Source organism: Myodes glareolus, chromosome 2 (genome assembly GCF_982192425.1).
Source record: "Myodes glareolus chromosome 2, mMyoGla1.1, whole genome shotgun sequence".
NCBI lineage: Eukaryota > Metazoa > Chordata > Mammalia > Rodentia > Cricetidae > Myodes > Myodes glareolus.
In genome coordinates this window covers 103,438,097-103,460,155 of record NC_142027.1, presented here as the reverse complement: position 1 = coordinate 103,460,155, position 22,059 = coordinate 103,438,097, and the positions used below count along the sequence as shown (strand labels likewise).

At 42.2% G+C, this 22,059-nt stretch overlaps 1 protein-coding gene across 1 annotated transcript in view; it reads left to right on the top strand.

Annotated features, from left to right (window-relative positions):
* The window catches only part of Sdk1 (sidekick cell adhesion molecule 1), a 944,655-nt gene that overhangs the window by 341,718 nt on the left and 580,878 nt on the right, over window positions 1-22,059 (top strand). The window contains exons 3-4 of the mRNA XM_087903322.1: window positions 18,329-18,435; window positions 21,496-21,643. Coding sequence (XP_087759448.1) covers window positions 18,329-18,435; window positions 21,496-21,643 — 255 coding nt within the window. The remainder of the gene's footprint in view (window positions 1-18,328; window positions 18,436-21,495; window positions 21,644-22,059) is intronic.

The window sequence follows — 22,059 nt, the reverse complement described above, 5'->3', positions numbered from 1 at the left end:
TTTCTAGCCCTGTGTGTGTTTTGACTAGCTTTGGCTTGTAGCCGTCTCCATCAGATACTAAAGTAGCCATGCCATCTTGTTTTTGTCTTCTTTTATTTTGCTAGATGGTCTCTGTCCTTGATTTTAGTCGGTGGGTGTCTTACTGATAGTTGTATTTCTTGGTAACAACAAACAATTTGATCTAATTAATTTTTTTTTACTTTAACTTTCATTCTTTGTGTGTAAGTATTTTGTTACATGTATATCTGCACACCATATGCATGACTGGTACCCATAGAAACCAGAAAAAGGCATCAGATATCCTGGAACTGGAGTTACAGACAGCTGTGAGCCACCACATGGGTGCTGGCAATTCAACCTGAGAGCTTCCGAGACTTGGCCTCCATAGTCATCATTTCCTAAGGACCGTTGTGCTGGATGTTCTGCTTCAGAACATTATGAAGCTAGTGTTTGCCTACAAGGTTCAAAAGACCCCAATGTCATCAAAATATGCTGCTTTCATGAATTAATAAAGAATAAACATATGAAACATCAGCTTAATACATGGCCAACTCACTCCCTCATCTGCCTCATAAGTTGTAATATGTGATCCATGTTCTGCTTGCCTTGATTGTCTATCTGAATAGTTCCTGTTCTTGCTCATTCAACTTTCTAGCCTTCTCTCACCCTCTCATTCTCTCTCTCTCTCTCTCTCTCTCTCTCTCTCTCTCTCTCTCTGATGTGGGAGTCCCCCCTGTGTGCTGTGATTACCATTAATGAATACAGAAACTGCTTTGGACATATAGCAGGGCAGAACTTAGGTAGGCAGGGAAAGCTAGGCTGATGCTGGGAGAAAGAAGGGCAGAGTCAGAGAGAAACCATGGAGCCGCCACCATAGTCAGGCATGCCAAAACTTTGCCGGTAAGCCACTGCCATGTGGCAATACACAGATTAATGGAGATGGGTTAAATTAATATATAAGAGTTAGCCATTAAGAAGCTAGAGCTAATGGGCCAAGCAGTGATTTAAATAATACAGTTTCTGTGTGATTATTTCAGGGCTGAGCAGCTGAGAACCAACATCTCTCTATCTCTATTTCTATCTCTATCTCTATCTCTCTTTGTGTATGTGTGCATGTGAGAGTGTGTGTGTGTGTGTGTGTGTGTGTGTGTGTGTTATCAAAGTCCCACTTCCACTCATGTGGTTGTAAGCTTTCCTATAAAGCCCCTGTTTTCCGGTCTTGATAGTCCATTGAGAAGCTGACTACATTGGTCTGCAGACCAAGCCAAGGAAACAGCTGCACGGTTCTACCTCACAAGCTCTCATTTCCACTGTGCATCTGGCTCCTCTCTTCATTATCACTCTACCCTTGTTTACTTGTTTCTGCCATGTGCTTCCCCTTTAACATGTATGACCTTTGACCTTCTCCAATTTAGCTCCATCCCTAGCTATTCACTTTGCAGGGAATGATTTATCATAGCCATCCAGAGCACCCTTGACTTCAATAGTTCTAGGCTGGAATCCCAGCTCCAAGTCCTGCATGATGCTATGACCCTGGAGAGGTTGACTGTGTGCCCTCCTGTAAAGAATTGCAAGAATCAACTGTTTTAATTACCTTCTCAATTGCTGGAATCAAATGCTCAACCAAAGCAATTTAAGAGTAGAGAGTTTGTTTTGGCTCACACCTTAAGGGTACAGCCCATTGTGGAGGTAAAATCACAGCAGTAATGTGTTCCCAATGAGGAAACAGAGCAAGTTGGATGCTGGTGCTCAGCTCACTTCCCCCACTGTCTTGCCTGGAACCTCATGCCATGGAATGGTGATGCTCACAGTCAATGTAGGACTTCCCACCTCGAACCCAGCTAGAACCTCTCTCACAGACATACATACAAGTTTCTCACCTGGACGATTCCAGATCCTGTCAAGTTGAACCATCACATGACCTACCTCATGGGTAGTGTTGTAGGCATTGAGCTACTTTGCTGTGTGGAACATTCTATTTTCTGACACACATCTAATGTTCCAGTAATTACCAGCTATATTCCTCAGTGTTAATTGTGTGATGTGTGGGGCTTGACTCATTAGTGTAAAGGCAAAAAGAAAAGAAAAAAAAAAGACTGGATGGTGAGTGTAGAAATGAGACCAGCGTGGAGGGACAAGTGACAAGCTTAGACACACGTTCCTTTAGCTCTAGTAACTTCATATTCTTATCTGAGTGACTTTGGAGAAGGTCACCATTTTGACCTAGTCTTCTGAGCTATAAAATGACATAATAAATCCCATGCCAGTGCTCAGAAAAATCAGATGATACATTCTGTGTGCTCCAGGAAATAAGCAGTGGGACCCCAAGTAATTGTTCCTTCTGGGGAGGAGATCAGAGAGGTGGATGGTGTGTGGCAGGAGGCCCTCAAAGCTGAGTACCTGCTGTGGCTGCCTAGAAAAGAAATTTCTGTCCCTGATCTCCAGGTTCCCTTAGTATGTTTCTGAAATGGAGCTGCCCAAGACTGGGCCATTTGTTTAGATACCATGCCTTTCTGTGCCCTGCTCAGTGATCTCTCCTTCCTCACAGGAGAAGGATGTCTCCCTTAAGAGTCTTCCTGTGGGTCTTCTCCTGCGGAAAGGGAGAGAACAAAAGAGATGACGATGGACCTGAGTGAGGTGGACATTACATCATCGTGGCATCTTGTTTTGTTGTTTCGCTTTTTTTTTTGTTTTAAATGTACACATTATTCTATTTTATTTTTTTTTAAAAAAGAGAACAAACTATCTTTTTTTCATTTTACATACCAATCCCAGTTCCCACTCCCTCCCCTTCTCCCATTCTCTCCACCTCTTCCCCTATCCTCTGCTCAGAGAGGGCAAGGCACATTGCTCTGAGGAAGGACCAAGACCCTCCCCACTATATCTAGGCTGAGCCAGGTATCCATCCAAAGAGAATGGGTTCCAAAAAGTTAGTGTAAGCAGCATGGAAAAATCCTGATGCCACTGCCAGTGGCTCCACAGTCTGTCCTAGCCATACAACTGTCACTCACATTCAGAGGGTCTAGCTTGGTCCTATGCCGGTTCCTATGTTGTCCATCTGGAGTTGGTAAACTACCCTCTTAGCTCAGGTAAACTGTTTCAGTGGCTGTGCCCATCATGGTCTTGACCTCTTTGCTCATATTCTCACTCCTCCTACTCTTCAACTGGACTTTGTGAGCTCAGCCCAGTGCTCCATTGCTGCTCTCTGCCCCTGTCTCCGTCAGTTGCTGGATGAAGGTTCTATGGTGATAGTTAGGATATTAACCAGTTTGACTACAGGGCAAGGCAAGTTCCGGCACCCTCTCCACTATTGTTTAGGGTCTTAGCTGGGTGGGCATCTTGTTTGAAATAATTGTGTAGCAACATGTGTGTGTGTGTGTGTGTGTGTGTGTGTGTGTATGTGTGTGTGTGTGTGTATGTGTGTGTGATTGTATATATGACTGTTTGTGCATGTGGACAACCTCAGCTGCCCTCCCCAGACACTTACCCACCTCCATCCTTTTCCTTTCTTTCCTTCCTTTGTCCAGATATCTCACTGGCATCTGGAGTTCACCACCTAGGTGAGGCAGGATTACTGGTAATCCTTAGTTTGTCTCTGCCTCCCCGGTGCTCAGATTGCAAGTGTGCACCACCACATCTGGATTTTTGGCATGAGTTTTAAGGATCAAGCTCAGGTCCTCATAGTTGCAAGCCAAGCACCATACCTCCTGAGCTGCTTCCCTGACCCAAACGTTTTTTTTTTCTTTTAAAAGCCCACATGTACCCTAGGATACTCTTACACACCCAGCTTCTTAAACTTAATGTTGACCGAAATATGTGAAAAGGTATATCATTTACATTTTATTTTGTTCCTCGTTGTTCTTTCCAGTAACAAAAATTACCTATTCGTTTGAAACATGTGGTGATAATCCACAGGAAGACAAAACAGTGCTGTTTGTATTGAAGCAAGACCAAGGTAGGGATTCATTATATATGGACCATTAAGGCAGCTGCCTCGCTACGGCTTCGCTGGGAGCACAATGGGGAGACATGCCTTCTTCCAGAGCAGGGATGGCTTGCAGCAGAAGTGATGAATTACACTTTGCTCACGGAGGTCTTCAGACTCTGAGACGAGTTCTCAAGAATCCATTGTATTTTATCATCAGTGTGTCCAGACGTAAAAGCTGCTTAAAAATCACATACTATTTTTTTTTCAAATTATTCTTTTCATCCACCTCCTCCCCGGAACACCTTCAGCTCTCCTGTGTTAACCTTCAAGAGACCTTTGTAAGTCTCAAATTGGGAAACGGAGATGAAAATGATACCCACCCTGCCTGAGAGCGAGCGCCGATTTTTACCTCCCTGGGTGTCAGTTAGGAAAATGCTAACACTGTAAGGAGATAATAACATCGTTTCACCTTTCCTAGCATGCACTAAGAATAGTCTCTGCTTGTGGATCGTGGTGAATTTTAAATGTTCAGGTTCACGTTGATGCTTGTGCCATCTTTTGGCACAGATGAGGGCGGAGGCATATCAATAGCAGTTGAGTAATTAAGCTAACTTTGCACAGGTGTCTGAGGTGGCTTTGCATACCACTTTTACAGGAAACATCTGTAAGTCCCGGCCTACACTGAGGAAAATGCTGTAATATTTATATTCCTAGTGTGTGTCTGTATGCAAACCCACGTGCGAAGGATTTCTTAATGCTAGTGCAGTGTGCCTATTATACCAGTTGGGATAATTGGATAGTCTAAAAATGTCATCGTCTGCTTAGGAGACCTGTTTCCATCGCTCAGGTCTGTGCCACAATAACAACGGGAACTTGATGGATGCTTCTTTTTAATTTCAGTAAAAATGAGACTATTCGAGGGAAAAAGCTATTTTCTCCTGTTTTATAAAAGGATGAGGAAATTTCACAGTATCGATAAAAATTATTAAATTCCTGGGGATAACTTTGATAAGTGATGAGTAGAACCCACATGAAGAAGGGTGCAGTAGATGGCTCAGTGAGGAACTCAAGTGAGTCTGCTAGACAGGAGCGCTAAGCGCTGCGATTGCCATTTCCTTTCCCTCTGCCTTACAGCTCTAACCTAGTCACTAGATCCTTTACTAATACTATTATCAGTACCGTGTTCTCATATAGTGGTGATGATTCTCTCAGCACCTTGTACATGGCAGGGAGGTGCTAATGTAACCTAGGTAGTCCCTCATAGGCATGCCCAGAAGCTAATCTAACCTACGTAGTCCCTCACAGTTACACCCAGAGGCTAATCTAACCTAGGTACTCCCTCACAGGCATGTCCAGAGGCTCTTTTCCTAGGTGGTTCTAGGTCTTCTCTAGATGACAACGGTAATAATCCACCAGAGGGCCAAATATGCTTCTGGCAAAGGTGCCCTTTGCAGTATTCCTGGAAGGCTGTAGGGTGGCACTTCCGTGTCCAGCATGCTATGGCCATGCATTCTGCAGGCCTAGGATTTTAGCTGTTCCATCAGTTTGTGTGGCTTGAAAGTCATTGAGAGAGCAGCCTTGATTCTTAGAATTCTATGGCGCTGATAATCCCTTGGTAAGAGTTATTTCCATGGGCATTTTTCTAATACCCATAGCCTAGCTCTTATTTATCACTCCACACCACAGGAACTGCTTTTCAGTATCTGGAGTTGCCCACTAAAGAAGGCACAGCTAGAGCCTTAAGGGTCTATACTTGACTCTTTGAGGTTACTGGAGACACGGCAGAGTATCCTTATCTACAACAGCTATCTCTGTCAACATCAGATATTGAACAGGTGTCAAGAGGAAAAGCAACCTCTGTCAGGGACCAGCCTCAACAAAATACCACTCAGCAGGGTAGGGACATAGGGATTTAGGAATATTAGTAAAGAATGCAAAGACACGAATAAAAACTATAAAACAGAAGCATATAGAAAAACCAGGAGGGAATTCTAGTAATATTGAAATCACCAGTGTTTCGTTTCCAATTGTTCATAATACCGTGACCTCAAAAGGTAGGAGTAAGATTAAAAAAAAACTGCATTAACATGATACAAGTAAATAAATAGACTGGTTGAAGGTTGTGGGCTACATCCATAGTTAAACATTCTGTTGCTAGGACAAAACAAGTCACACTCACACCCTAGACCAAAATATTCTGTAGACAAATCACTCCTTAAGTGGAGTCCAATGTTATCTCCACAAGGTAGCTGGAACCTTAGTTGGATCCTTAGACATTTGTTTGAGGTAGAAATATATCTACTTCTCTATTCCTGAATTACAAGGTCTAGATATTAGCCCCCCCACCTGTTGACAATAACCTTGAGAAAGCACAACTCTCTGAGCTGAATCTAGGTGGAACCTTTATTTGATGTAGAAACACAATAAACTTGAAGGAATAGAAGTAAATTTCAGCTCTCTGACCTTTGGTCAAGGTGGAAATAGGCTCACATTTTTGGGCCTCCATAATTCCTCTCTTTTATTAATTTTAATAAAGCCTGTGTTTCTACAACAGAACAGATGGTTGCATCTGCCTTAGGTGAACACTTTTCCATTTCCCAGACTTACCTGTCTCTGGTACATGCATTCCAATCATGCATGTCCATGTCTTAGGCACCTGGGAGGAAAAGGGATCAAACCCATCACTGACTGCTGACCTCTGTAATCAAGGGAAGTTAAGGGAGAAAGTACCTCTGGGTTCTGTGTCTCTGAGCCAAGTTTCTGTCAAGAGAGTTCATCAACAATTAATAATGATAAGCAAGCAGGTAATATTTTGTGCTATACATACTTCTATGGCTATAGCATCTCCTAATTAAAGGAGTAGAGGATCACCAGGATTCGGAATGCCCGTTTTGAATTGGTCTAGAGTATTTCTTAACAGTTATTAGCTGTATCAAAATCTAAATTTTTATCAAACATGTCAAATTCAAGAACTCATTGTTAATGTCAAACTTTTCTTAGACAAGTTCTAATCTTTTTCTAATCATTAACATCTTATTGTGAACTAAAGCATTAACAGGTCAATGCCATAACAGAATTTAACAGGTTAATACCATAACACAATTTGTTAAATCACAATTCTCTTAAATCCATTCTAATCACAAGAAAGGTTTTTGTAATGGATGAGAATTCAATTGCAATGCTGCTTTTAAGAAATTGTCCCAGTCTCTGAGCAACAGAAAAACCCCTTAGGCTACCCTCCTCACATGGAAGAGGGGCTTCAACCACTCCTTTAATGAGTCGTTTTCCCCTGAGGGGAAAATTGAGGTCTCAGTTTTCAGGTTCTTTCAACATTTCAACAGCAGACTGAATAGTTCACTGGCAATCTGATTTCTGTGTCCAAAATTATAAAACAGCCAAATGTTCAGTCTGCGTTTCTGGTCTGGTTCCAATGTAAACAGAACTCACTAGGTCTGGAAGTTTGCGCAGCAGGTCCATCAAGAGGCTGGGGTCATCGGTTGTTACCATGATCTTCTTTCCCTTGTCTGACTGTAGCATGATGTTGTGAGTCAGGAACACTGGTTCAGGTACCTCAGCCTGCAGCATGGTAGTATGAGGAGGTCAGGATCACAGGTTCAGGAACTTCTTTACACGTTTTCTATGGAGTCATCAGCAACTACAATGACATCAGGGCTGGCATTCCTCTGCTGGACACATTGAACCAGACATTCTGGAAGCCATCTCGCTTGATCTTCATTCTGTGAAAAAGCACAGACATATCCTCAATCCCATATTAACACAGGATTGGGTCCTTTCCATAATCCAGTGCGAGGGTCTCTCCAACTTGCTTTAGCAAAGGTTGCCTTGGTGCCATCATGCCAAAATCTGTCCATAGTAGACTGTTCATGGATACCCATATTCAAGAAGTTTAGCGTAAACAGTGCATGGCTCATGGCATTATGTGGTTTTTGAAGAGATAATCTCCTGTTTTTATTTTTTGAAGTTGTGTTTTCCAGGAACTATGGGCGCGCTCTACAATTCCTTGTCCTTGAAGATTATAAGGAATACCTGTTTTATGTTTGATATCCCACTGTGAACAAAATTGCTAAAATGCTTTACTAACATATCTGGACACATCATCCATCTTTAGGGATGCATTGAACAAAAAATCTTTATGATTTTTGGGGTCCCCATATATGAGAAGCATTTTAAACAATGAGTTATTTCATGCTTAGTGGCTTCTCCAGTTTGTGCAGTGGCCATCAAGAATATTGAATATGTATCGATTGTCACATGCACTTATCTTAATTTACAAAGTTCTACGATATGAGTAACATCCATTTGCCATAAATGATTAGGAAGTAGTCCTCGGGGATTTACCCCCAGATGAGGTACAGGTAAATACTGTGAGCATATATCACATTGCTTAACAATTTGGCGAGCAGCTTCCCTTGTTAATCTAAATTTTTTTCTTAAACTTATACTATTTTGATGAATCAGAGCATGTGATTGCTGAGCAAGCTCAACCTGAGATAAAGCAACTATTTTTGTAAGCTTATCAGCTAAAGCATTACCTTCAACTAAAGAACCAGGAAGATTTTAATGTGCTCTGATATGCCCTACAAAGCATGGCAACCTTCTTTATTGTATGGCATTTTGAATTTGCTGGAACAGTATCTTAACTTGCTTATTGCTAGTCCCAATATATGGGATGGTTTCTAGGACTTGAAGAGCATTAAATATATATTGGCTGTTAGTATATAGATTAAATGCCTTATATGCAAAAAGATGAAATATTATCACAACAGTTCACAGCTCAACTATTTAAACTGAGGTCGGTTCTGTTTGTACTTCATGTCCTTCACAAGTAATCACATACACAGCTCTTCCATTGGAAGAACCATCTGTAAAAGTTAGCATAGCATCCTTTAAGGGATCTTTTGCTACAACTTGGAAAAATAAAGGAATATAGTTGTTCAGATTACAGTCACGAATCAGTTGGGAAAAGGTTATTAATCTAGCCTTCAAATTGAGCAAACACAATTGCCAAAAAAATCCCTATTTTGAAATAATCAATCTGTTGCTTAGTATAAAGAACATTGATCACAACTGGTTCTCTGCCAAAATATGGTGTAGTACCACCTAGCTACTGTTAAAAAGCAATACTTTGAAAGGGTTGAGCTAACTACTTCTGAGCATCACTACAGAATTTAAGTACATTTATGAGAATGCCAACTTAGCCAGGACTCAACAAATGAAACTTCATAGTATCTAAAATTTAATCAATGTATCAAGCTTGCAAAGAGGCAGGAATGTATGATGTAAAGTGAGAAGGAAAATAAAGGCTATTGAAACCATAGTAGAACCGACGGAAAGTAGCAGAGAAAGGCTGGGAGATAATTATGGTTGTGTTATAGATAATCAAACTAAGACAAACTCTGAAGATAAAACTGTATCTGGGGGAGATTAGAATGCTCAGAAGAAAATATCAGTAAGCTCATAAATACATCAACAGAACTATACAAAATAAAAAGCATATTAAAGAAACAATTAAATAAGCATTCGAGAGTAAGAAGAAAACTTCAAATGTATGTGTAACTTCAACTAAAGAAAGGGCAAAGGAAGATATTTAAAGAAACAATGCTACTTTTCTCCTAAATTGATTATGAGTCACAAAGTTACAAAGCATCAAATTATGATAGTAGATTTACTAGCCAGTGCAATATGGCAAGAAAAATAAATTATCTATATTGCAAAAGAAAAAATACTGATTTCATTGTCAAACAGTATAAAATAATCACCTATATAGTGAAGTCAGTAATGTTATCAGATAGAAGTTAAATATGTAAAAATCATACATCGATTCATCTATCTCTATTTTTAACAGTCATCCTTCCTTATCCATAATAAAATACACACACAACACACAAGACGAATTAAAAATAGCACCAAATACTGAAATACATAAGATTAAATCTGACAAATGATGTACTTAATATTTACACTGAAAATTTCAAATATTATTGAGAAAAATAACAGAGCTTGGCTATTGGGAAATATACTGTATCCTTATATCCGAAGACTTAGCTCTTAAACACAATTTTATTAAACTTGTTTTAAAATATTTTTATTTACAGACTGGTCTTTTGTTCATATTCCTTACATGTTGAAGTATGTCTCCCCAGTACAATTCTTCCCTGAACCACAAGGATCATCCTTTTATATATTGCTTAATACATTGTTTCTTAATCAATTGCTCAACAAGTAAAGTGTGTGTGTGTGTATGTGTGTGTGAACGCTTCCTTCTTAGGTGAAACAGATTGTTTTCTTCATCAACTATCTAAAGTGAATGTGACTGTCATCTGCATCTTCCTGCAAAGATGGACTTCCCTAGTGACTCCTAACCTCAGTTCAAGCTAACTCTCCTCTGATGGTTTACATCCCACTGGCGCTGTCTCTGTGAATGAACTCACTCACATAAACAGATTTTTATTTGGGCTCAACCCAGCCATGAGAATTGTGAGTTTTAGATTAAAACAAAACAAAACAAAAAAACCTCATGTAGTTTCATGCTGTGTTGCTTAATTGGTTCCTAGTATCCCATATAGAGATGATTGTGAATTGGATATGAATCTTTCAATATGACTTCAACTTTCATCTTTATCGTAAAACTATATTTGTGAATTCTGTATTGAAAAATGGACTTTTCATTTCTGAAGCATCAAATTAATTATCATGTTGTCTAGAAAGATGGGGATGATAAATGTGGGAATTTAAGGATGGATAGGCCATTGCCATCTCACTCCAAGAAAAAATGACCCATGCTGACCTCCCACACTTGTAGAGCATAACTCGTGCTAGGGTATGTGACTCAGATCTTCAGTGTTAATGAGGTGTGGCCAGTCTTCATGGGCATCCCACAAAACTGTGTGCAGCTTGTATTGGTTGCTGGCTTCAGTCTGACTATCTTTGTTGTGTAGTCAGAGCAGATAGGGTTGTTCCTGGGGAATTTCCGAAACAGAACTGGCATGTGTCTTCTTAAAGTTCTTATTGGAGATGATTTGGATGTAGATAATTAATCTCTCTTGGGTCTTCTGTATTAGGGTAATTGTGGAGTCTTAAGTGAAAAGCTGTAGCCATCAGGACAACCCCATCCAATAGGATCCATTGTTGACAAGTCCTTCCAACTGAGACACCAGGAGCTTTAACTGTGTGATCCTGATCCACTAGTGCTTGCTATCATGCTTGTCGTTTAGATCCCTTCTTCACTGTACCTTGGTGTAGATATTTTTAACTGTGTAGAGGGTAACATTTGTCTTCATACTTCAGTTCTTGGTGTAATGGTCCCCATTTTTTATGTCTACAGAGAATCTCACATCATAAAGAATTAAGTAATCATAAATGGAATAAAAGATTTTTCTCCATAAAAAAAAAATCAATGCCCTCTTTCCCGAAGGTTTTCTGACATTCAATTCACACTGACTTGAGAGTATTTAATCCTAATAATGCTAGATCTGACAGACCGATTCCTGTCACATTCTCGAGCTTCATGAAATGGAGATTTTCACCTTTTTGCCCCTCAAGAAAGAAAGAATGAACAGTCTCCAAAACATTGCTTACGTTGGTGGAAAACAGAGTCCTGGAGAGACTTAGGAATATCTCAACAGTGACTCTGAGAACTTTGGGTTGACTTTTGTCAGTGTTAGGATGGAGTCTAAACATAGTCATCCAAGGTAGCCATCATTAAGATGCTTGTGGGAACTTGGCATCCGATTGGTCTCTGGAATTTTTGCATGGCCAGATTTGAACCCTGACACCACTACTACCTGCTTGCTATGTGTTGCCCAGACCCATAGGAACCAGTTTAGTTTCCCTCTTCATTTAAAATAATTTTTATATGAACACACACATGTATGCATGCACGCACACATGTACATGGTAACTTTTGGAAATACAGGGTTCCCAATGGATAACTCCATCTCTCCTGTTCTGTGCACTTTAACTTCATACTGATGATTTAACTCTTCTAAGGGCATAACCTTCAACTTGCCCCAACGTGTATGACCTGTCAGTCAGGCACACCTTCAAAATTGTGTATCTATTTTCTTATCAAATTCCAGTGTAGATTTTTTTCATCATTATTTTGCTTGAGGAAACAGTCAGCGACAGACTCATTCCACTTTGGATTATTGTTTTTTAAAATTTAATATAGAAAATTTATAAAAAAATTGAAGATATAATTATCATCTAACCTTCTCAAGATGGGGTGATTTTGTGAACCTACACATGGCTTTTAGTGTGTATTTCCCTAAACCCCCTCTTTTTAGTTATATATAAAAAAGAATGAGCTTTTGTCTAAAGACATAAAACATATTATAAAATCTGGTGCTTGTTCATGCAAAATAGGTATCATCCTAGCATAAAATTATACTTGTAGCTAGTGGATTTTTTTAATGTGGTGCTGTGGATTGAACCTGTACTTTATGGATACTAGGGAAGCCTCCTACCACTTAGGAATCTTCCCCCTTATTTTCTTACTCATTTCTTTTTTAAGGTGTGCTAGAGCATCATACTTGCTAGTCAAGCACTAAACCATTAAGTTAATTCCCAGCTCCAAAATTTTATGTTATCATCATTATTATTAGCAGTAGTATTTTATTGATTGTTGATTGGTTATTTGTTTATTTGGTTGACAGAGTTCTTAGTCCAGGCTGACTGAGGTCCCCTGTGAAGCCAAGGATGACTTGAACTCCTCATCTTCCTGCTTGTAATGCATGAGGATTATAGTGTGTAGCACCCTATTGTACCTAATTTAGGGTCAAACACATGACTTTGTGCCTGCTGGGCAGGCATTCCATGAACTGAGCTACATCCCCACCCAAGATACTTAGACTGAACCTTGTTCTGGAGGTGTGATTTTGTTGCCCTGGTGAATATTCTCAGTCCTAGTATCTTCTTGTTGTGAATGACTGCCAGACAGTAACCCTTTAAAAGTAAGTTATATTTTATCATATATTTCTAGAAACAGAATAGTTCTTTTCCAGAAAGATTCTATACTGTCAGCCTAATTTGTTTTAGCGTTTTTGTTTGTTTGTTTTGTTTTTTACTCTGTATCAATAAATGGTCATGGGCAATTCAGCAGAAAGCCGTGGTCATTGTTGCTTAGATCTTGTTTTAATCTCGCCACCCCTCCCCCTGTTGTTTTTATTGCATTTGGAGTAGATTTTGAACTGCATTAAATCTACTGTCATTCATGAGTTGTGCTTTTGCAGTAGTGAAGTGTCTTTAGAGTTGTGGGGGCACTGGAGGTTTGGCAGAGTAGAGTGAAGCAAACCCCCAGTGCCACAGTCATCCCAGAAGCCAGTCCCCTCAGGACTGACCCTGAACGTCCTGATCTGAGGTACTGCCTCAGTTACCATCCAGCACCCACTTTGCTCCACCTGCCACTGCTTCTTTTCTACCAATGCCAAATCCTACCACAGACATGTATGTCCCCTACCGCTGTGCATCTTCACCCCGTCATTGCTTCTACCATGCCTCCCCACCAGCATTTCTGCCACTGTGCCACCACCATTCCAATAACCTACCATTGCCATACCCCATCTTTTCCGGTTCCCGTCACCCACGTCCTGTCTCCCTTGTCTTACCACAACTGGCATGCCCAATCACCATCGTGTCCAACCACTGCCATATTTCTCACCTCACCTTTCGGCTCTTGGGCCACTTCTTTTGCAGCACCAGGCCACTGCGGCACTGTTGACTTGGCTGTGTGCTGTCTCTGTGCTCTAGAGTGAGCCTAAGGATCGCCTCTGTGGCTTTTGTTCTTTTACACGTGCTTCTAGAGCAGTGTTCAAAAAAGTGGAGGGGGTTCAGATCCTGGGCAGACTCAGTGTGAGTTTTTCATCCTGGCCTAGCTAGGCATTTACTGCTGGTTGGGAAGGAGCAGCCTTGAATGTTCTGCTGTGTGTTCAGGGTAGCATGTGTGGCTAAGGTGCTGTCCCCAGCAGTCTTGGCCCTGCCCTCCCTGGCATTGGTGGGATCTAGAGTTCTTTTGTCCTGGAGTGCTGTGTTGGTCTAGCAGAACCCTACCTTGGTGTGATGTGCTCACACCTTGCTCAGTGTTGACTGGAACGGCAGCAAGTGTTGCCTGTGCTGAACGGCATATGGTACCACGATTTTTATCATACCTTCTTACAATGAGCCAGGAAACTTTCTCTGCTTAAAAATGTGTGTTTATAAACAATAGGCTTACAACGAACACTCCCATCTGTTAGGGGAACATAATTTGTGCAGGAATTCCGGTAAGAGGTGGAGGACTTCACAACGGTTTTGTAGATTTTCCCCTGGTGCGACATTATCCTTGGAGACGGCACACGGCGACATATGCCTAATACTCACTTTTCCTATCTGCCTCTTCCTGCCATTTGAAAGCAATGCTATTTCTGTGCATTAGCATATAAGATTATTGTAGAAATTCACAAGAATTTTTGCATCTATGCAAGATACTTAAAAAGAGAAAAAAAGTAGATCGGGTAACAGTTATGTAAACATGGTCATGTCGCCATGATCCAACTGTCCTTGCTGCTCTCCAGAGCTGTGCTCCAATGACCTGTCCTCATGCTCCTCTAGAAACTTCTGTTGATTTTGCTTTAACCTGATCTCAGCACCCCTCATTCCTATAATTACAGTACACAACAATCAAAGCCCGCAGCTTTCCAGTCTGATTTGTAATTTAAATACACGGCATTGACTCTTTGTGCTCGGTTTGGTATATTCTGATTGTCTTCACTAATTAATTTTGTTTGGGATGAACCGTTCCTCATAATAGAACAGAATTTTTAAGATTAATGCTCAGCAATGTTTTTTTTCTTATCATAAAAGGTTTTATGAGTCCTACCGTAGGACCACCGCAAGGTTATCAGAGGGAGACTCACTTTGATTAATATTTGCTTACTGCTGAATTGCCTGTATTGTCCAAGTGTTTTATTCACCTAAAATTATTCCTCTGGGTTCCCTTTTCCAGGATGACTAATTGGACATACTTGAATAAAAAAGATGAGCGATTAGTTGAATATCAATGCTTCCAGGTCTACTTGGTACAGAGCAAACAGAACACGCTAACACTGTGTCTTTTGCCCAAGTTGTTTTTAGTTTCTCTGATTGTTCTTTGTAAGAAGACATGTCTCCAAAAGATTAAACAGGCATAGCCAGAGCATCGCTTTTGTTAAGAAAAAGCAGAGTAGCAATGCATTTTTCAGATATTGAGGAGCCTGTGTACATGTGACCTTTCGTGACCCACCCCCTTCCCAGTGTGAAAAGGATCCAGGCCTCCAAGTCATACTCCTTGCTTTCTTCATTCAGAATGGAAGTTTCCCTTGTTCTGTTACAGTGTGAACATTGTAATGTTTCATTCACTTCACTCTCTTGGGTAGGGCCTTGGACATGACAAGTGAGTACCACTGAGCTATACCACCAACCCACATATTTAATTTAATTTAATTTTGTGTCTGTGTGTGTGCAAATGTAAGTGCACTCGGAGGCCCGATATCCTGCTCCATCACTCTCTTCCCTTCCTTGTTGCCTTGAGACAATCTGACTGTGAATCTAAGTCTGTGGGCAGAAAGCCATAGCAATCCTCCTGTCTCTGCCATCTCTCCACGCTGGGGCTATCGGTATGTGCAACCATGCACAGCCTCATTGGTGGGCTCTGGGGTTGTGAACTCAGGTCCTCATGTTTGCACAGCATGTTCAGCACTGGTGTTGTAAGTATGTGCAATGATGCACAGCCTTGTTGGTAGGTTCTGGGGATTTGAACTCTGGTCCTCCTGTTTGCAATGCTAAGTCATCTCAACCAGTGTGTCTTATTTTAATATGATAGAGTAGGCTTACAAAGCATTGTCTATGTGTAGTACACACAACTCAGTGAATTTAGGGATAAGCACATACCCTGACACCACAGTCACAACCCCCTCATCACCATTTGCAAGCATTTGCTCCAATCCTGTCTTTTCAATACTGTTTTTATGTAATAACATGTAGGGCTGGTAAGATGGCTTGGGGAGTAAAGGTTCTGGCCGTGCAAGCTTTTTTGACCTGAATCGGGTCACTGAAGCCTGTGTACAGGTAGAAGGAGGGAAGGAACACGTTACACAGTGTTGTCCTTTGACCTAAACATTTGCACTGTGGCATGAATACCCCCAAAATATTATGCACACCCACACTGATAAACAGAATTTTAGACATTAAAAAAAATGCCTAAATAGTCCCTTGGCCAAACGTAAATGCACAATACCACATTGCTAGCTGTATTCTCAATGCCTCACAGAACACTGATATGACTTCTTCATTTTACCTAACTTAACACTGGTGTTCTTTGGTGCTGCCTTAACCCCCACTTGCTCTCCCTGGTTGTCACCATTGTGTGCCGTGTTTTTCCTCCTGTGTCTGGCTTGTTTGCTTGAGCATGATGTCTGCCGGGTTCATCCGTGTTCTTGGGGAAAACACACCTTTCTTGGTTTAAATCTATATACTATGTTCCATCCACTCCTGGGCTGACAGATTCCTGGATTCTTTCCAGAGCCTGGGTGCTATGAAGCTTCAGTGAACATGGGGTGCAGGGGTCCCCATGGTCTTGATTTCAGTTCCCTTTCAGAGAAGCAGTGCTGAGTCTATAATAGCTCCATTTTTAATTTTGAAAAGAGCACTCACTGTGTAGTATTGTCTCAGTTTACGTGCCCAGCAGCAGTGGACAACATCATTCCCTTCTCTCCATCCTCAGCATGGTTCTTAGGAGCCAGGAGCTGTCATCTTAGTGTGGTTGGGGTTTGCGTTTTCCTGATGGTAAATGCGCCGAGTGCTGTGAGTACACAGAGTACCATGAATGCCAAGTACCATGAGTGCGCAGAGTACGGTGAATGCCAAGTACCATGAGTTCACCCAAATACCGTGAATGCGCTGAGTACCGTGAGTACGCAGAGTGGCATGGATGCTGAGTATCAGGGGTACACCCAAGTACCATGAATGCGCTGTGAATGCGTAGAGTCCCGTGGATGCTGAACACCGTGAATGTGCTAGTACCGTGGATGCACTGAATACTGTGAAAGCTCTATTTACCTTCTTGAAAACCCCGTGGCCCTTTGCCTTCTTCAGATGGGTGTCTCTGCCTGTTATGCTTTAGGGAGTTCCACATATATTTTGAATATTAACCCTTTATCAGACAGTTTGACAAAACTTGTTCTTGGCTGGTGTTTGACCTTGGCCTACAATCAGTTAAGTACTACCTCAGGTCTGGGTTCAGGAGCTGTTGAATTCTATCCAGTGATCATTAACTACATCCTTGCTGGTTTCAAACATGGATTTCAAGCATCCTGACTTATAAAACTAATGCTATACTTCAGCAGGACTGGCATAGAAAGTCTCTCTTACTGTCCTTTGGAATGCCCATGAGGCTTTTGCAGGGGTATGGGGTGTGAGGGGCTATTATAGCCCTAGGAGTGAAAACTAGAATCACTCACCTTACACAAGGTAAATTATTATGGCTGACACTCTTTCGGTCATCTGAAAAAACAAAGCTTTTGTCGGTGTCAGCACGTGGAGAAGGACCTCCCCGAGGAGCATGTCTTATCCTAGCGGACATCCACACTGGGGTGCAGACAGGACGGTCCCGGGCCTGGGTCTGCTTTGCCTGAGGACAGCCACCACTCATCCTGAAAGTGGCAGTGGTCTTCCATACGGAGTGACTTGGTCTTTGTGCACAGGAGTCCACAGTTCCAGAAAGTATTTCTGTAAATCCCGAGATTTGGGAGCGTGAGAATAGGTAACTTTCTTAAACTGAAAAGTCTGCTTTCATTGCAGTGACCACTGTTTATTTAACATTTCTCAGACACCTGACAGGAAGCAGCCTAAGGGAGGGAATATTTCACTGTGGCTCACGTTCGGTGGGATACAGTCTAACATGGTGGAGAACGCATGGCACCAGAGGCAGCACCAGAGGTGGAGGCAGCTGGTCACATATGTGCCTTGGGAGTCAGAAAGCACGAAACCTCCCAACGACCCGCTTTCTCCAGTGAATCTTCTAAAGGTTGCTAAGCCTTCCAAACCAGCATGACCAACAGGGGACCGAGTGTTCAGACAAGTGAGCCTATGGGAACATTACATATTCATGCCCCAACAGTATAGTAATGCCTAATTCATGTGTGACACCATGCTGACCGTTGGAGACAGCTGAGTCCTGACTCCATGTACTAGCCTGCAGCCTCACTGGATTTGGGATGCTGGTGAAGCGAACTCACAGTGGTCTCCCTCGGCGAGGGCTTGGGTACATCTTGAGTACCAAAGAAATGGTCACTTGAGCGTCTTATGGAAGGGATGCCCTTGCTCTTCCAGTATTGATCACTGACATTTCTCTTTGGTATTTTGCAGGTATATCATCCCCTCTTTACAGAAGCTGGATGCCGGGTTTTACCGCTGCGTGGTGCGGAACAGGATGGGAGCTCTCTTGCAGAGAAGATCTGAAGTTCAGGTGGCATGTACGTGCGCAGCGTGAGCCCTGGCCTTGAGCGATGGGCAGGGTTGCAGCAGCGTGGGGAGGCACTTTTTGTTGTGGCCACTGATACTTGTCCTTGGTTCCTCTAAAGTAGTGCGATAAGACCTGGCGGTGTAATTCAGTTGGTAGAATGTTTGCCTGGCTTGGATAATGCCCTGTGTTCCAGCCATGGCGGCAAACTGGAAGGCGGGGAGAATCAGAAGTCCAAGAGGATCCCTGGCTCCATAGTGAGTTCAGTGACAGATAGAGCAGCATGAGACACTGGCTATAAATGAGTGAATAAATAAATAAAATAGAATTATGGTTAAAACTGGTATAGGGTCAGTTAAATATCTCAGTGGGTAAAGGTACTTGCCCCTAAGCCTGATGACCTGTTGAGGTACATCCCCAGGACCCACATGGTGAAAGGAGAGCATGAACCCTCCAACTTGTCTCCTCCTTTGTCCTTCATGTGCTCACACACATATCCTGTGGCAATAAACACTCACATAAACATGCAAATAAAGAAATATAACTTTAAAAATCTAAAAACAAACACAGAGACCCAGGTGAGATGTTCTTTTTTCCAACTGTGGAGACTAAGGATTTCCCAAACCCGTGGGAACAGGAAGAGGGGGAAGTAAGGTGGTTAGTATAAACCAACTGCCGTTGACTTGGTGGTAGTAGAATAAAAAGTTGAGCCTTGTTGAAGTCAGTCAGATTTCCTTGGTTCTTCCCTGGAATCCACTAAGGAGCCATTTTGCTGCTCAGTAGACATGGACAGTCAAGTCCCAGCTGTTATTAATGTAGCCATCTAGCCTTTATTCAGCAGATCCATTTTGGAGGACGAAACTTTGAAAAAAAGGGACCATCAAAAGGCAGAGACCTTGACTGTCACGCAGTCTTCGGGGGCAGGAGACCTGGCCTATATGCTGCCCCTTCCTTATGATAGGAAGTCTTTGAAGACTAGGATCTGTCTAGCAGACAGTCTGCTTCAGTGTCGTTTGAAAACACTGCTGAAATGTCATCTTGTTTAAAAGCAAGAAGAAGAGCATTCTGAGATTTTACACTATAGGATGCCCCAGGCTTGAGTCTACATTATAGTACTTCTCATCTGCTTTGGAGGTTTCAATATTGCTGCTTCTAATTTTGGCATCCGTTATGATACGTAGCTTTATGTTAGCATATAAAATAGCATAGACCTATCTCACCCTCCTATCATAATCACGATGACCGAGGGAGGTCCCCGTATTATGCATGTTTGGCTATTGTTTAAGCCACTAGGAAGACATCAATCTTGCTGGTTTGTGAAGATGAAGTCACCACCAAATCTGTCTACAGAATAATTCAGAACTTTTATTCAATAGAAAAATTGAAAACATAATAAATAGAGTGTGGATCAATACCCAAACCATATTTGAGTAAGTTAAGAGCCTGGAATTGATTATAGTTTACTACATTTTATTTATGAAGTTTGGACTTTGCATGGTTGTCCGTGCCCTCGTTCCCACCCTTTGTTTCTCAGTCTTTCAGTTTGTGTGTACTTCTTTCACTTTCTGATAAGCAGGGGCATTTCCCACAGTCCTCCATAGCTCTTTTCAGTGCCTTCATAGCAGGCCCTGGCACACAGAAAATAGCTTTAATCCCAGCACTCAGGAAGCAGAGCTCTGTGAGTTCAAGGGCAACCTGGTCTATGTAGTGATTTCCAGGCCAGTCAGGGTTACATAGTGAGATTCTGTCTCCAAGATAAAAACAGAAGAAATTAAGAATAGATGGTGGCTAGGGGGATGGCTCAGTCAGTAAAGTGCTTGCTACACAACTGCATGGAACTGGGTTTGGACATCAACGCCCACATACAATGCCAAAACTGGCCATAGTGCTGACTGGGGAGGTAGATGCAGCAGCATCCCAAGGCTTCTGGCCAGTCCATCTAGCCAGTCATCAGCTGCCAGGTTCAGTGAGAGTCGGTGTCCCCCAAACCAGGTGGAGATCCATCAAGACAGATGCCTGATCATCCTCTGGCCTCCATATATACACACGCCAACACAGACACACATCTGCAATTGTTCATTCCCCTACATACACACCAGCTGCATATACCTGGGAATATGTACACACATACGTTACCACACACACACACACACACACATACACACACACTCACACACACACACACACACTCACACACACCTGCAATTCATTCCCCCACACTTGCATATACCTGGGAACATATACACACACATATATTACTACACACACACACTCACACACAGACACACACACACTCACACACAGACACACACACACACACACAGGTAATTCATTCCCCCACATACACACTTGCATATACCTGGGAACATGTACACACATGCATTACTGCACACACAACATGGTATGGAAACAACTCTGTGTATATACATTGACTGTATCTGATAACGATATGGAAATCATTTTAGATTTTCAATTTTAAAAAGACCCTTTCATATCTACAGTCTAATGACTGTGATCTCATTTTTTTTTGGTTGTTTTAATCAGTAAAACAAAGACTGACTATCCCAAACTATGTCATCAGTGTGGGATGCATAAGAGAATAATTCTCTGTGAACGCTCCAATGGTTGGAACACATTGCTTCCCAAAGACTTGTGAGGGAGAGCGTCACCCTAGAGATGAAGAAAAGGAGACCCAGGTGGAGGAAGGTATCCAGGAATATTTCATTGTAGCTTTGTAGACCCTGCTTCATGGGGCCTGAGATGCCTTCCAGCAGTTTCTTTTCGTGTTACAGTCAACTGTGAGCCACCATCATATCATTGCAGTGTGACAAAGGCCCGTGGCCTTGCTGATGAAAGTCCCGGTGCTGTTTCAGAGGCTCACGGCACTGCCAACGCTCCCCTCACAGCCCCACCCGCCCTTGTCAGCGCTGCCACTCAGTCTCGCCTGTCACCTTGTTAAGTGTGGCGGCGGCACCAGCTGCACTGTAAAATACAGTTATTTCCCTCCCTGACCCCAACTCCTCCGCAAAAAATAGCTCGCTCCAGAACTTAAAAGTCCATTTTTTCTCCGCAGATATGGGGAATTTCATGGATACAGACCAGAGGAAAACAGTTTCTCAAGGACACGCAGCACTTCTAAACTTGGTGCCCATCGTCAGCTGTCCCAGACCGCAAGTGACGTGGTTTAGAGAAGGACACAAGATTATTCCAAGCAGTAGAATGTAAGTCGTTCTGAACGTGGACGTAATTCATTACGCTGTACCAAGTGACTGGGAAGCCTCGCTCAGTGCGGAAGCTTCCCCAGTCCTTCATGAGCAGCTGTTTTGTGACCGGCTTGGCTATTTTTGAGCAGCTCAAGCGAGTGACCTTGCGTTGTCACTTTCTGCATGGCGTACACCCTGAGCCTGAGGTCTCCTCTCTACCCTGAAGCCCATTCTCTCTGGGTTTGAATTCATCTCACCGCCGTCTCTCCTGAACTGTGTGTAACCTCATTCAGCCAAGCCTGGGGTTTACTTAAACAGCCGTGGCGTTCCCTCCTTTCTGTGACGATAAAGTGCTAATTGCTGCTTATTTCTGTTGATCTTTTCATTCTTCCACGTTAGTTTTATTTCCTTTCATCCAATTAGTGGCTCGCTCA